Raw genomic sequence first — 12,651 nt, 5'->3', positions numbered from 1 at the left:
GACGTTATGATTTATTCGGGTGCATGTGGAATCCTATCAGGGAAATTTGCTCAAGTTTTAGAAAACATCTATTTTCTAAAGAAATGGACTCAATCTTCCCTTTCCACAACGGGACGTGCATACGACATGAAATTCCCATAGCCAGGCCTCCAGAAAAGGTGTCCAGCAAGCCGGGTGTCAAGTCCTAAGGCTGTGCTGGAGGGCACTTAGCGTAGCCCGTGCCTGGCTCTCCAGCTGTGCACTGACACCAAGCTGCCAGACAGTCACCTTAATGACTCTACAGAGAAGTGCTGGTATCAGGATGTGACAGAGGGGGAAATCTCTCAGTCTGATGAAGGATTAGGTCACCAGCATGTCTGTGGAACCTACAATCGGGGCAAAGTTCTGAAGTGTTACAGTTTGTGTTGGTGACGACAGCAAAATGTCTATTTCCCTTTTAAGGCAGGTGACCACACGTCCCAGTTTGCCTGGGTAGGCCCAGTTCAGGCCAGTTGCCCTGTCATAATTGTTAATAGCACCTCCTTTCACTCTTAAAAGTATCCTGGTTTGGATGACGAATGACACTGTCACTTCACCTCTAGGTACAGCTCCCCCCCCCCCCACACACACACACAAGATGCCCACAGAGCCTTCCCAGCACAGCACTTTGGTCCAGACTTTTCTACTACCCCTCCCACCCGATTCCTTCAGGGCCAAGGATCCCAAAATATAGCCGTTCTGATTAAATGTGTGCATTTGAGACCAGCCATTTGTAGACAATCGCCCTCAACCAGGGAAGTGCATATGATGGGGTCACCTAGGCCCGTGTCCGAACCAGCGGGACAGGTACCCTGAGGCGGTGCTTTCCAGAGCTCTCCCCACAGACCACTGAGGAAGGCCTTCGGGAGAGGGGCTCACACAGTGCTGGGATGGCCCATCAGAGGGCTCGGGCCACCCTCCTGGCCTCCACTGTTAAACCGCATTCTTTTCTCCCCCTGAAAAGGCACTGAGCAAAGCCAGCACCTCGAGGTTCTCACCAAAGATGGCGCTGCACTGGCTCCTACACGCTTCCCACTCGGAGCCAGCCAAAGGCAAATTTTTAGATGAACAGAAAAAGAAACTTTATTCTAATATAGCATGGGAAAGTTTTTGAAATAGGAATTCTTCTTTTCTGACCAAAACAAACTTATACTTTGAACATCTCTGAAAGGTTATTTTCTGTACAATTATATAAATATTTCCATGTCCCTATAAACATGACATCTATGGTCCTAAAAGCTTTTTGAAAAATCAATACAATTAGATTCTTTAGACAATGATTAGCCCAGTTAGAAAACAGGACACATTCCCCAAGCACAGCCAGGAGTAAAGAGAGGACACAATTGGGAACACAGAGCAGGAAGGGGCTGGGGAGGGGAGGGAAGACTGGAAACCATAAAAACACAACAAAACCCTGCACATCAACTTTAGAGGCTAAGACCCAGCAAAAACTAAATTATATGCAAATGGAAAGGAACCATCCAAAGGCAACATGACATGACCTCGCGGTCAGATCTCACCCCAACTCAGCAAATATATCACCCGGCAGGTTCGGTCTTCCGGGAGCGCAAGGGCCTTTTTCTCGTTTATTCTTATTGAGCAAAATATTCAAGGTAGGGCCAAGTTAGAGAAAAGATTTCAGAGCCAACAGACATGAATTCAGATCCCTCTTCTGCCACGTATACTCGCTGTGTGATCCTGGGTGGGATTCCTAGCTTCTCTGAGCCTGTTTCCCGCCTGTGAATTATCTAACTTTGCTGGCTTGTTGGGAGGATGAGAGGTAACTTATAAAAAGTGCTTATATCCCCCTGGAAAATAACTGACAATAACTAACTAAAATGCGTGTGATAAGGGCTTCACCTTGGAACTTAGAACAGGCTCTGCACTGCCTAGTCTAAGATTCTGATAGTACTAGTCTACCCCGCGTGGTCTGCCAATCACCACCAAGCTGAGTCCGCCATGGGCCCCACTGCTGCCCCTCCGATGCTGTGCAACCACAAAGGCCACTTAAAGTTCGAAACAGATGTTCTCTTGGGAAACTGTGGTCACCCCCTTCCCTAAGGCACCAGCTCTGCGTGCAGAAGTCAATGCGTGTGGAGGACTGAGATTTCCTCTCTTGTTTGGGTATCGTTTCCCCGGAGTGCTGTAGGCACTGGGGCAGCACTGACCTGACTCCCACAATGCACCACGTGGGGTGACAGTCACATAGTGGGCCACGTAACTGAAGCCCCTGGAACGGAGCAAGCAGGTTCCTGCACCACATGCCTCCCTGGGTCCCCCCGGACCACCACCCCAACCCCAAGAAGCCGAATTTCTCAAGTCTCGGGCTCTGAGACCCTCCCTCCAGCTGGGCAGCGACAGTCAGCAACAGCACTGGATTCGGCGGCGTTGAGAAGCCAGGACTCCACGGAGAAGAGGGTCGTAAGCAACAAAGACCTCTCCTCACCCCGAGGAGAAAGAAGCATGGCGGCCCTCTGGTGGCCGTGTGGGCAAGGGGTTCAGGAAGGAGCACATGAGCCCCCTGCAGAGCAGCCGCGGGGACGCGAGGACATCAGCCCGGCCCTCAGACGACGGGGTGCCACAGTCCCAGGGTCAAGGACAGAAAAGGAAGAGATGGCGCCAGCAGAAAAGACGGGGACACCTGAGGTAAGTGGTGGTCTCGGATACGCGATGCACGTGGGTGTCGTCAAAAAGCGCCAGAGGGCTTCCCTGGTGGCGCAGTGGTTGAGAGTCCGCCTGCCGATGCAGGGGACACGGGTTCGTGCCCCGGTCTGGGAAGATCCCACGTGGCGCGGAGCAGCTGGGCCCGTGAGCCATGGCCGCTGAGCCTGCGCGTCTGGAGCCTGTGCTCCGCAACGGGAGAGGCCACAACAGTGAGAGACCCACGTACCGCAAAAAAAAAACCCAAAAAAACAAAAACCAAAAGAAACAAAAAGCGCCGGAGCCCGAGGTTTTAATGAATTCTGTGGACAGGCCCAGCTAAGTTTTTGGACCCAACGAAATCGTCCTCGTTTCACAGGCAGTCATCCCAAACGCTACGGCACAGGATGCGAGGAGGGCTGGCTGTCCCTCCTCGAGGCCAGCAAGGTTTCCAATGAGCCCGTGGGACCCCGGCAGCGTGGTCCACAAGCCGCGGGGAGGGGTGATCTAGAACGTCCAGGGCTGGCGAGGGGCTCTGCCGCCTGCTGCTGCTGCTGTCAGGCTGGAGCCTCGGCCACACAGGGAGGGGGGCCGGGCGGGGGCCACAACCGCCTGCGGCTTTCGGACGCACGGCTCCTCGTCCCGGTCACTCAGGAGCGGAGGCCACTTGCTCCCCGCTCGTCGCCGGCCGCGGTGCCGTGCCGGGACAGCCCGTCAGACTTGAGGGAGGACAGGGACACTTGGCTGATGTAGCGGACCTGGTCCCAGGGCGCGGCCCGTGGGGAGTCGCGCCGCCGGTTGTCCATGCCGATGTGCACACTGACCTGGGACTCGGTCAGGGGCTTCATGCGGCCGTGCGCCTGCGCCTCATACCACGCCAGCTCCGGCTTCCTGTAGCTGCAAAGCAAGAATCCAAGAGCACCTGAGCCATTCTGGACACACAGCCTTTTTCTGTTAAAGCCCGGTGAAGGCCTCTCATGAAGTCTTTAATGACACGCAGTATCAGGGCCTCAAGGCTTTTAAAGGAAAGAAAGGCCACCAAATTCCCATGGCTCAGGGCAAGTTCCCAACTTAGAAGCTTTCTAGCCAAATGCCTGGTACATAGTAGGCTGTCATTAACTTTTGTTAACTGAAAGCATAAGTAAATAAAGATCCCTTTTAAAAAAGGAAAAATGATCACAGACAGGGATCCTACAGCTACCTCTCGACACAGACAGCCGTCGAGCAGAGTAACGGGAAGAAGCAGTGCGAGGTGACTGATCAGAGGCAAACTGTTGGCTCGCGGTGGACAAGCCGTTACACAAACACACGCCGGGCCCCGCTCGGGGCGCACACCCACCCCGCCCCCGGTCCCGCCGCGGGGACTCACCACTTGAGCTGCAGTGACGAGAGGACCACGGACACGGAGGAGGCAGCCATGGCCGCCGAGCCCATCCACGGCTGCAGCACGACGCCGATGGGCATGAAGACACCTGGCCAAGAGGGGGACTACACTCAGGCCGCAGCCCAGGGCGGACAGCGAGGGGGGCCCAGCCTCGCCGCCCACCAGAAGCTCTCCTCAGGGCGGCTCGGAAGCCCCTGGGCTGGCCGCTGACTGCGTGCCCGTGGGCCTGAGGCGGGCGGTCTCAGAGCTGGGCGGGGGGGCGGGGGCACCGTCAAGGGGACTGTGGTCCCCTACCCACCCTGACCTTCCTGGGACCATCCAGACGTGCCCTCACCTGTTTGGGGGAAGCGCCAGGGGACAGGGCGCCCCAGGGACTTGCAGGTGCCACCATGCGGGGGCACCTCGGGGGTGTGAGCACCGGGGCAACACGCTGGCGACGACGGGCCCTCTCTCCACGGAAGGTCCTCCCTCAAGGGCGTCAAAGCACCTTGATGAGGGGCAACAAGACCAGGTCCTGGGACAGAGCCGCAAGCCCGGGAGGGGACCAGGTCCTGAGCCGGCCGCAGGGCAGGAATGCACCTGCCGGAGCCGGGCTGCGGCGGACACGCTGACCCACCGCGAGAGGCAGTGCCGACCGCTCGGACCCAACAGGGGAACGTGGGGTGCGGCAGTCACGTTTAAAAATAGGTCTTGGCCCATGTAGGCACTTTCCTTGCAGGAGTCTTTGGAACAACTCTTCCCTCTCTGGTGACACAAGATACAGTGGGGGAGGGAGGACTTAGGGAGCAGACAATATCCATCTCTTCCCATGATTATTTCCGAGTCAGGATAAAACCTAGGCGGGATTAATTCTTAAGACAAAGTTCTAAAGCACTGATCCCGGGCTTAGCGTGTAACGGGTGCCCCATAACTGTTAATATTGATTATTTTTCAGACTGTATGTCTTAATAATGTTCCAGAAAACAGGGCCAAGGTAAATAGGGTTGAGCAACTTGGCCAGCTTTTCAGAGAGGCCAGCAGTGAACAGAAGGCTTGGGTTCTCCCTGCAGTTTCTCATTTACCTTTGGAGACTTACAAAGCGGAACATAATAAAATCAACTCTTTCTTCAAGGCTTCTGGCCACAACTAGGGCCAGAGGCAACAGGGCAGCGAGGGCCTACCTGCTGCAATGGGGATCCCGACCAGGTTGTAGATCAGTGCCAGCACCAGATTGAGTCGTATCCTCTGGACGGTCCTCTTGGAGAGGTGAATGCTGGCCACCACGTCGAGCAAGTCATTCTGCAGGAGAGGAGCACACGGTGAACTGCGAGCTCCGCTCTGCGGCCCTCGGCACTCCTGCTACGGGCAACAGCGAGGGGAGACGCAGCAGAGCTCACTCTGATGAGGACGACGTCAGCTGCCTCGATGGCCACGTCCGTGCCCGTCCCGATGGCGATGCCCACGTCGGCCTGGGCCAGGGCTGGGGAGTCGTTCACACCATCGCCCACCATGGCCACTCTCTTCCCCTCGTTCTGGAGCTCCTGGACCTTGGCCACCTTATGAGAAGGCAGCACCTCCGCAAAGACTTTGTTGATGCCAACCTGAAAGGAAAGAACAGCAGTCAATAAAAAAGCAAATGTACAATAACATCCGGTGTTGCCGAGCGGCAGGAACAGGAGCAGAAGCCCAGGAGCCCTCAGCCTCCAGGTCCCGTCACCAAGTCCTGCAGATGCCAGGTCGCACGGCAAATGTACCCCCTGCTCCCATCCCAACACCCTGCGGTGGTCTGGGACCCTCGCTGGCCTCCTGCCCACATCCTGCCCTCCCAGCACTCTTCTCCAGATGCCGTCCCGGTGACCTTTCCGAAACAGTAATCATTGGTCACGTTACTCTCCTGCTTCAAGGCCTCCAGCGGATCCCACTTCCCTTAGGACAACGTCCAAACTCCTCTGCCTGCCTCCCAAGATCCCCAGGTCAGGTCCTGCCTGTGCCCAGCTCCCTGAACCCCACCCCCCGGCCCCAGCGGGCCCCGCCTTGGCCTCTCCAACTCGCTGCTACCTTGCACCCGCAGGCGGTGCTCGTGCTGCCTGCTCTGTCCTGCAAAGGTCACTTTTCCTACCCCCAGCACCCCTTCTTCTTCATCTGACTCCTGCAGGCCTCCTCTCCCCTGGAAGGTGTCCCCGGCCCCCGCCAGGCTGAGGGGTAAGCTGGCAGCTCCCATGCGTCCCGTGCACTCTTCCACTGGAGCGCCCAGCACCTGGTTTACACTTGGTCCCTGGGCCACCCTCCCCACGGGACCGTAAGCTCCTCGAGGGCGGTGCCCTCTTCACTCCTCTCTGTCACAGGGGTGGCGCTTAGTAAGTGCTTGCTGAATGCAGGAACAAGTTTTAACACGGGAGTGGGTGTACTCTCAGAAGGACGACTGACGGGGCACTGCCGCTCCCTTCCCAAGGAGCAATTCCTTCCCAAAAGCAGACAGCTTTACACACATGTCCGCAAGGGGTGGTATACAGTTGTCTGGAGTTTGCACTGGAGCCCTCCCCGCGAGGCAGGGCAGGCAGGCATGCGGTCGTGCTGCCCTCGTGGCCCAAAGTCAGACCCTAGCGCCGCAGAAGAACTGCCGGGACCCAGGGGCTTATCTGGTGCAGAGTGAGAAGAGCTGGGCCGGCAAAACACTCCCTTAATATAAAGGCTACAAGATTGTTTATTTCAGCCCTCAAGCCATGGTCTTTTATCCTCAGTGCAGCGGCTGGAAAATAAAGAATGCTGGGACAGCCTTTCCGGGGCTGCAGCCACCGTGCAGGGATGAATGCTGGCACCCAGGCCCCAGCAGCGTGATCTTTGGGGCAGCAGCAAGGTGGTCCCCTGTGGGACGTGCACGGCTCCGAGATCAAAGCGTGTGGAGAGAAAAGTCCCAGCGGGGGGGAGGACCAGAGCAAAGCTGAGTGCTCAACGCACTAGTGCTTACCTATCTTCCTTAAACTGCTTCTGCCAGCTTGAAATCGCTTGCAGTTTCAGATGTGGGAGACATCCCGGCCCCCAGCCCTTACCTGGGTGGCAATGGCTCTGGCTGTCTTGCGGTTGTCCCCCGTGATCAGAACCACATCCACGCCCATGCTCTTCAGTGTGTGCACGGCCAGGGCGGCCTCCTGCTTGACCGCATCTGCGATGGCGATCATGCCACAGAGCACACCTGTAGGAGACACCGCAGGTGAGCACACGTGGCAGCGCCCTGGGCAGCCTGAGAAGCAAGTAAGACTTCGTGATGCGGAACAGTTTTCCTAATACCGTGTTACACGCCCAAAGCAAAACACCAAATTGTACAACAGAATACGGTTTTGATTTTGTTTTTTTTTTTTTAATTTACATACATTTCCAGATGCGTACAAAAGTCTGGAAGGACTGTTAAAAAGTTAACAGTGGCTCTCTGAGGGGTAGGATAATGAGGGATTCCATTTTTTTTTTTACAGCTCTCGGAATTTTCCAGATTTTCTGCAAGGAACATCTCTTCCTTTGCAGAGTGCCTGACTCATAATAACTCAATACCTGTTAGCTATTAAAACATGAGAAATACAACAAATGCTACTTAAAAAGTGACACATGTCCAAACAGCTAGAAAATCAATCCTTCCTTTCTGTCTCTTCCTACAGAAAACACTCTGTAGAATTTTTTTTTTTTTTTTTTTGAGTGACTCTTTGGGTACTGACACAGGAAGGCATTCGAGGACTGGGGACTGAGGCGTGACGGGAGCAGTGAGGGTGAGGATGTGTAAGAGGCACTTTTAATTGAGCCATTTCCAGCTTGACAAGCTGAGGGGGTGGTGCGTTTAAAGGACTCGGGGGAAGGCATGGCAGTGGGAGCCGGAAAAAAAGAGAGAGAGAGAGAATGAATATGGGAAAAGAGGAGCATTCAAAATACAGCAATTAAATTATTTCTTATTTGCATGTAGTTTTTACTTCTATTAGCAGAAACTAACAGTTACAAAGTGATTCTAATCTACCTGAGAGGTAAAGCCCAGGATATAACCTGAGTACTAAGATACACACAATCTTGAGAAGCTCTGTGAAGGCTGCAGGGGATGTCAGTGTGTAAAGCATCTTAGAGTTAAACCTCTCAGGAAGTCAACTGCTGTTTCGCCTGCAGTGATGAATGAGAAAGGATGACTTTCAACTGCCAACCTGGGCAGATGCAAACGATGGTGGGGAAGACAGTTTAGAATCCCAAGAGCAAAGAGGCTGAAGGCATCTTCACTCTGGCGGCAAAGATGGAGGTGGCCAGAGGGGGCCTCAGGATTGACAATGAAGTGAAAAAAACGGCAAGACAGCCTTTTCGAAAATAGAACTAAAATTAACAGTGAGGAAGATTTACTTTAAAAAAAAAAAAAAAGGACTCTATTTCTGCCTGACGTCTCCAGCTTCACTTGAGAGCAGAGGACAGGGGAGCAGAGCAGTACCGTCGATGGCCACCAGGATGGCCGTCTGGCCTTTCGTCTCGTGATCGGTCATCGCGTCGCTGACGTCGCTGGTGACGGTCAAGCCGTTGCGCCTCATCCACTCTCGGCTGCCGATCAGCACAGAGAAGGTCTGCGGGACCGCATCTGCTCAAGGGAGTGTGTGGTTATTCCCAAAGAGGCCAAGTTCACTGTGAGAAAGCACTAAAAACCATGGGATGGTTTCAACAGCAAAACGTCCACTTGACGGTTCTGGAAAAACCACAACCTAATAAACACCTCTTGAAAAACCACCCTTAAAGAACCAGGGGAAAAAGAATAACTAACATGCAGAACCGCGGTATGAATTAAAACATGTAAAGATGTTACAAACATATTACCGCATAGTGTACCTACTGGCCTTTAGGGGTATCTGCTGCTGCTGTTAGATTGGATTAGAATTAGGATTAGAAGCGGTTAGTTATTTGGTCAGCGCCGAAAGCCAGTGTGGACTAGACCCATCACTGCTTGGTACAGATGATGCAAGTGAATCAGCTAACAACCGGCCACCGTGTATGAAAGGTCTTGAAGCTATACCTCCTAAGAGGTCAGCTGAGTCCTGCACCTGTCACCTCTACCTTAGGTGTCACAGATAGACCAGTCCCTGGAAGGCAAAGGAAAGGTCATCCCAGGGCTTTAACTTGCCATAAGGTGGTAATAGCTTCTAACAAAATCTAAATCAAGATTTAACTACTAACATACTTAAGAGCAAACACTAGACATGGGTTTTTTGGTTTGGGGGCGTTTCCACTCTCTTATGCTGATGGCTAGCACCCTTTGAATAAGAAAGGCCGTTATTCAAAGAGCAGCTGTCCCTCCAGTGCCCCTTCTTGACTTGGGCAGACCATTTCCGTTCACTTTCCCTGATGGCTGCCAGCTCTGTAAATACGTCACGTCCCATCAGAGTTGACCACATGGAGGTTTCCTGTTTAGGAGGAACAAAAGGAAGACTCCCATCTGCCTACTCTGTAGCTTACGAGTCTTATCCCAAGACTAACCTGGGCTAAGAAAGAGGAGACTCGAGACTAGGGAGCAGGTAAGCAATACTCCGTGACTCTAAGTCACACACTGCTTTTGCCTGCCATTAGCGTCAAGATTCAGTCACATCGAAGAACACGAGAGAAGCTGCGGGCTTCCCTGGGAGATGGCGTGCGGCGCACCAGCCCTGAGCCACCTTCTCCGCAGTCGGGAACCACGGGGCAAGCCTGGCATGGCGCTCTCCATGGCTGGGTCCAGCCCCCGGCGGGCCAGGCAGCGGAAACCGAGGCCAGGGATACCTGTTTCCATGGGGATGCTGCTGACCCCGTTCAGGTGGGCGGTCGGTTGGCCACGTGGGCGCTCGCCCTGGGCCAGGATGCCCTCCACGTTGCTGACTTTACAGCCGATCCCACAGCCGGGCACCGCCTGGAAGTCCGTGCAGTATCCCAATGTCTCTGTGCCAAGTTCCTGGGAAGGAAAGTGGGGGAGAGGAAGCAGAAAACAGGTGAGTCGAGAGGGAGTCAGGACAGAGGTGGGGGTGAGGCGGGGGGAGAGCAGCAGACACCAGGAATTTAGAGGGAAGGGAGGGACGGGAGGAGAACTTCCGGGAAAGGCGGAGAGATCGACGCTCAAGTCAGCTACTCTTTCTCTCTCATAGGACACAGTCATTTAAAACAGCCTCAACCCTCTCCTAGAGTTTGGATGCCTGGGGAGAGTGGACAGGTTGCAGTCCAGAAAGGAGAAAGGCAATTCACATCCAACACCCCAAATTAAGGGCTGGGGTCGGCGGGTGGGGTGGCGGGGATGAAGGTGCCAAAGGGAGGAAAGATTTTCTTTTTCTGTTGCAAATAATTCCATAAAAACGATGGAATAGGTAAGTGGTAACAAACTATTTTAAGGCCATCAAGGGATAATCGCCCATGGCCAGACCCTGGTGGGGAGGGCCGACGTGGCAGGAGAAGGGGAAGGGCTGGGTTTATTTGGGTAACAGAACCCAAAGGAAGGATGCCTGGGGGTGAGCAGAATTCTTTCTGAAACATCAGAAGGATGAGAGGGGAAATAGCCACACCCTACTGTCCGGGAAGACTTGTCAGCTCTTCCCCAAGGCACCCATGTCACCTTCTACGTTTACTGATAATTGTCCTGTTCAGACAGTTGACATGTTTTCAGGGCAGTATTCTGGCACGTCCTGCTGCCTCCACGCACAGACTGAAAACAGAGAAAGCTAACTAGGCCCTCTCACCTGCAGAGGTCAGAGGGGAAGGCTCCCCACTAACTGTGCCAACAGCCCACAGTCCTCTGGTCACTTCTGCTGCTTCCTCTCCGTCTCAGGAGTCCCCAGTGGATGGATTTCTCCCGACCTGGCTCCGAGACCCCCTTCGTTTTTGTATCCCTTTGCACGAAGCGCTCGTGCGGGACTGAATACGCCTGTCTTCCCCACCCGACCATCAACTCCCAGCCGGCAGAGCTCGCCTCTTATGAATTCTTACTCCCCTGAGCTCGGGATGCTCAGGAAATGCCTAATGAATGGCCATTAGCTCATAACACTGAACTGCTTTGTGAAGATCTGGAAACGTGACGAGGGACCTGCCGCTGTGCGCTGCATCCCCACCTGCTCCAGGGGGCCTGCTCAGCAGTTTCCAGACCACACGAGCCAAGCCCTCTGTGGAGGCAGCTGACGTGGGGGCCAGGGGCAGCGAGGAGGAAAGGCGTGTGAGGAGGAAGGAGCCCGGAGTCTTCCAGCCCAGCTGAGGAGAGCGGGGGAGCCGGGGAAGCGAGGGCCCAGCAACGCCCAGTCCACCTACCTCTTTACAGTATCTGGCGACTGCCACGCCCAGGGGGTGCTCACTGCTGGCCTCCGCAGTCCCCACCACAGCGAGCACCTTCCGGAGGGGCAGCGTGGCCACGTCCACGAGCAGAAGGACCCGCATGACTTTGGGGACCCCGTGGGTGATGGTGCCAGTTTTGTCAAACATCACAGTCTTTATCTGCCCAAAAAAACCACATCTCAGTGACCAAAACACAGATGGAAGGGACTCTCAGAGTCCTCACAATCTCGAGGCAGAACTTCACTCAACCCACCCCAAGCAGGTCACAATACACTCCTTCATGACACGCTACAGAATCCTCTGCGTCCATCCCAAGGCTCAACCACTCCCTCTGCCAAAACATTGTTTCCCTCTCTGCCCAGTTAAAAAAAAAAATCCGCACTCCGGCTTAACCTGGACCAGGGTGAGCCAGAAGCTCTCACTCTGATGTAACAGGGAGGCATCACCGTGCAGTAACGCCGTGCGGCCTCCTCCTCGGGTCGGGTCAGGAGCGTGACCCTGAGGGGTCTGCCCACCTCCCGGTCCACCGCTATCTGCCGGGTCAACCACTGTTTCCTCCGGCCTGCATCAGTGCAAAAGCCTACGGAGAATAGTGTTCTCGAATTCCAAGTTCACAAAAGGAAGGGAGTGTTCCTTGGCCGTAGTAACAAGCAACCACAGAGCTAGTCTGGGGACCTGTCCCCCTCGGTCAGCGGCAGCTTGGCACTGGTCCCCACAGGTCTGGGCTCAGCCAGTCGGAAGCAGCCACACTCGGCGCCTGAGCTTGCGTGGCCGGAGCCCAGCAGTTCCCTCGCTCCACGCGCCCCTGGACCTGGTACAAGGTCAGCCCTTGTTGCACTCAGACTGCGTGCTGCAGGCTCGGTTCTCCCTCATTTAGCGAACAACAGCTCCGCTTCTTGTTTCTGACTGAGTGGGGCCTCCTCACCACGATTAACCAGCCTTCCTCTGACAGTCCTGGCCAGCTTCTAGTCCAGCCCCCGCTCCGCCGCCAGGACGGTCTTCCTGCAGGCGCTTCACCCCCGCCCCTGCCCCCGTGTGTCCCTGCTGCTCTTGGTTAAGCTCTGGACCGGGACTGAATAACCCTCCGAAGCCCTTCAGGGCCCCTCTCTCCCCTCCTTCCTCCTTCAGGACCCTCATCTCCTGTCAGTTTCTCTCTCTTTCTGGCCCTCATTTAGTTATTGAGAAAATAACTGTGGAGTGACTCCAACGTGCCAGGAGCGGGGCAAGATGCCGGGGACACAATGGCGGGGACATGTTCACGGTCTCCAGTCCTACGGAGTCTGGGACCAGGCAGCACGGCCCCCCCCCGGGTCCTTTCCACGTGCTGGTCCCAC

The 12,651-nt window shown here is 55.0% G+C and overlaps 1 protein-coding gene across 1 annotated transcript in view; it reads right to left on the bottom strand.

Moving 5' to 3' along the window:
* Positions 1-1,059: 1,059 nt before the first annotated feature.
* The window catches only part of ATP7B (ATPase copper transporting beta), a 77,105-nt gene continuing 65,513 nt past the window's right edge, over positions 1,060-12,651 (bottom strand). Inside the window, 9 exon segments of the mRNA XM_060287999.1 lie at positions 1,060-3,333; positions 3,336-3,555; positions 4,028-4,130; positions 5,203-5,320; positions 5,419-5,622; positions 7,072-7,214; positions 8,475-8,618; positions 9,788-9,956; positions 11,294-11,476. Coding sequence (XP_060143982.1) covers positions 3,166-3,333; positions 3,336-3,555; positions 4,028-4,130; positions 5,203-5,320; positions 5,419-5,622; positions 7,072-7,214; positions 8,475-8,618; positions 9,788-9,956; positions 11,294-11,476 — 1,452 coding nt within the window. The 3' untranslated portion in view covers positions 1,060-3,165.

Source organism: Globicephala melas, chromosome 18 (assembly GCF_963455315.2).
Source record: "Globicephala melas chromosome 18, mGloMel1.2, whole genome shotgun sequence".
Classification (NCBI taxonomy): Eukaryota; Metazoa; Chordata; class Mammalia; order Artiodactyla; family Delphinidae; genus Globicephala; species Globicephala melas.
Note: the sequence above shows the minus strand (reverse complement) of the source record. Positions and strands in the feature narration are given on the sequence as shown.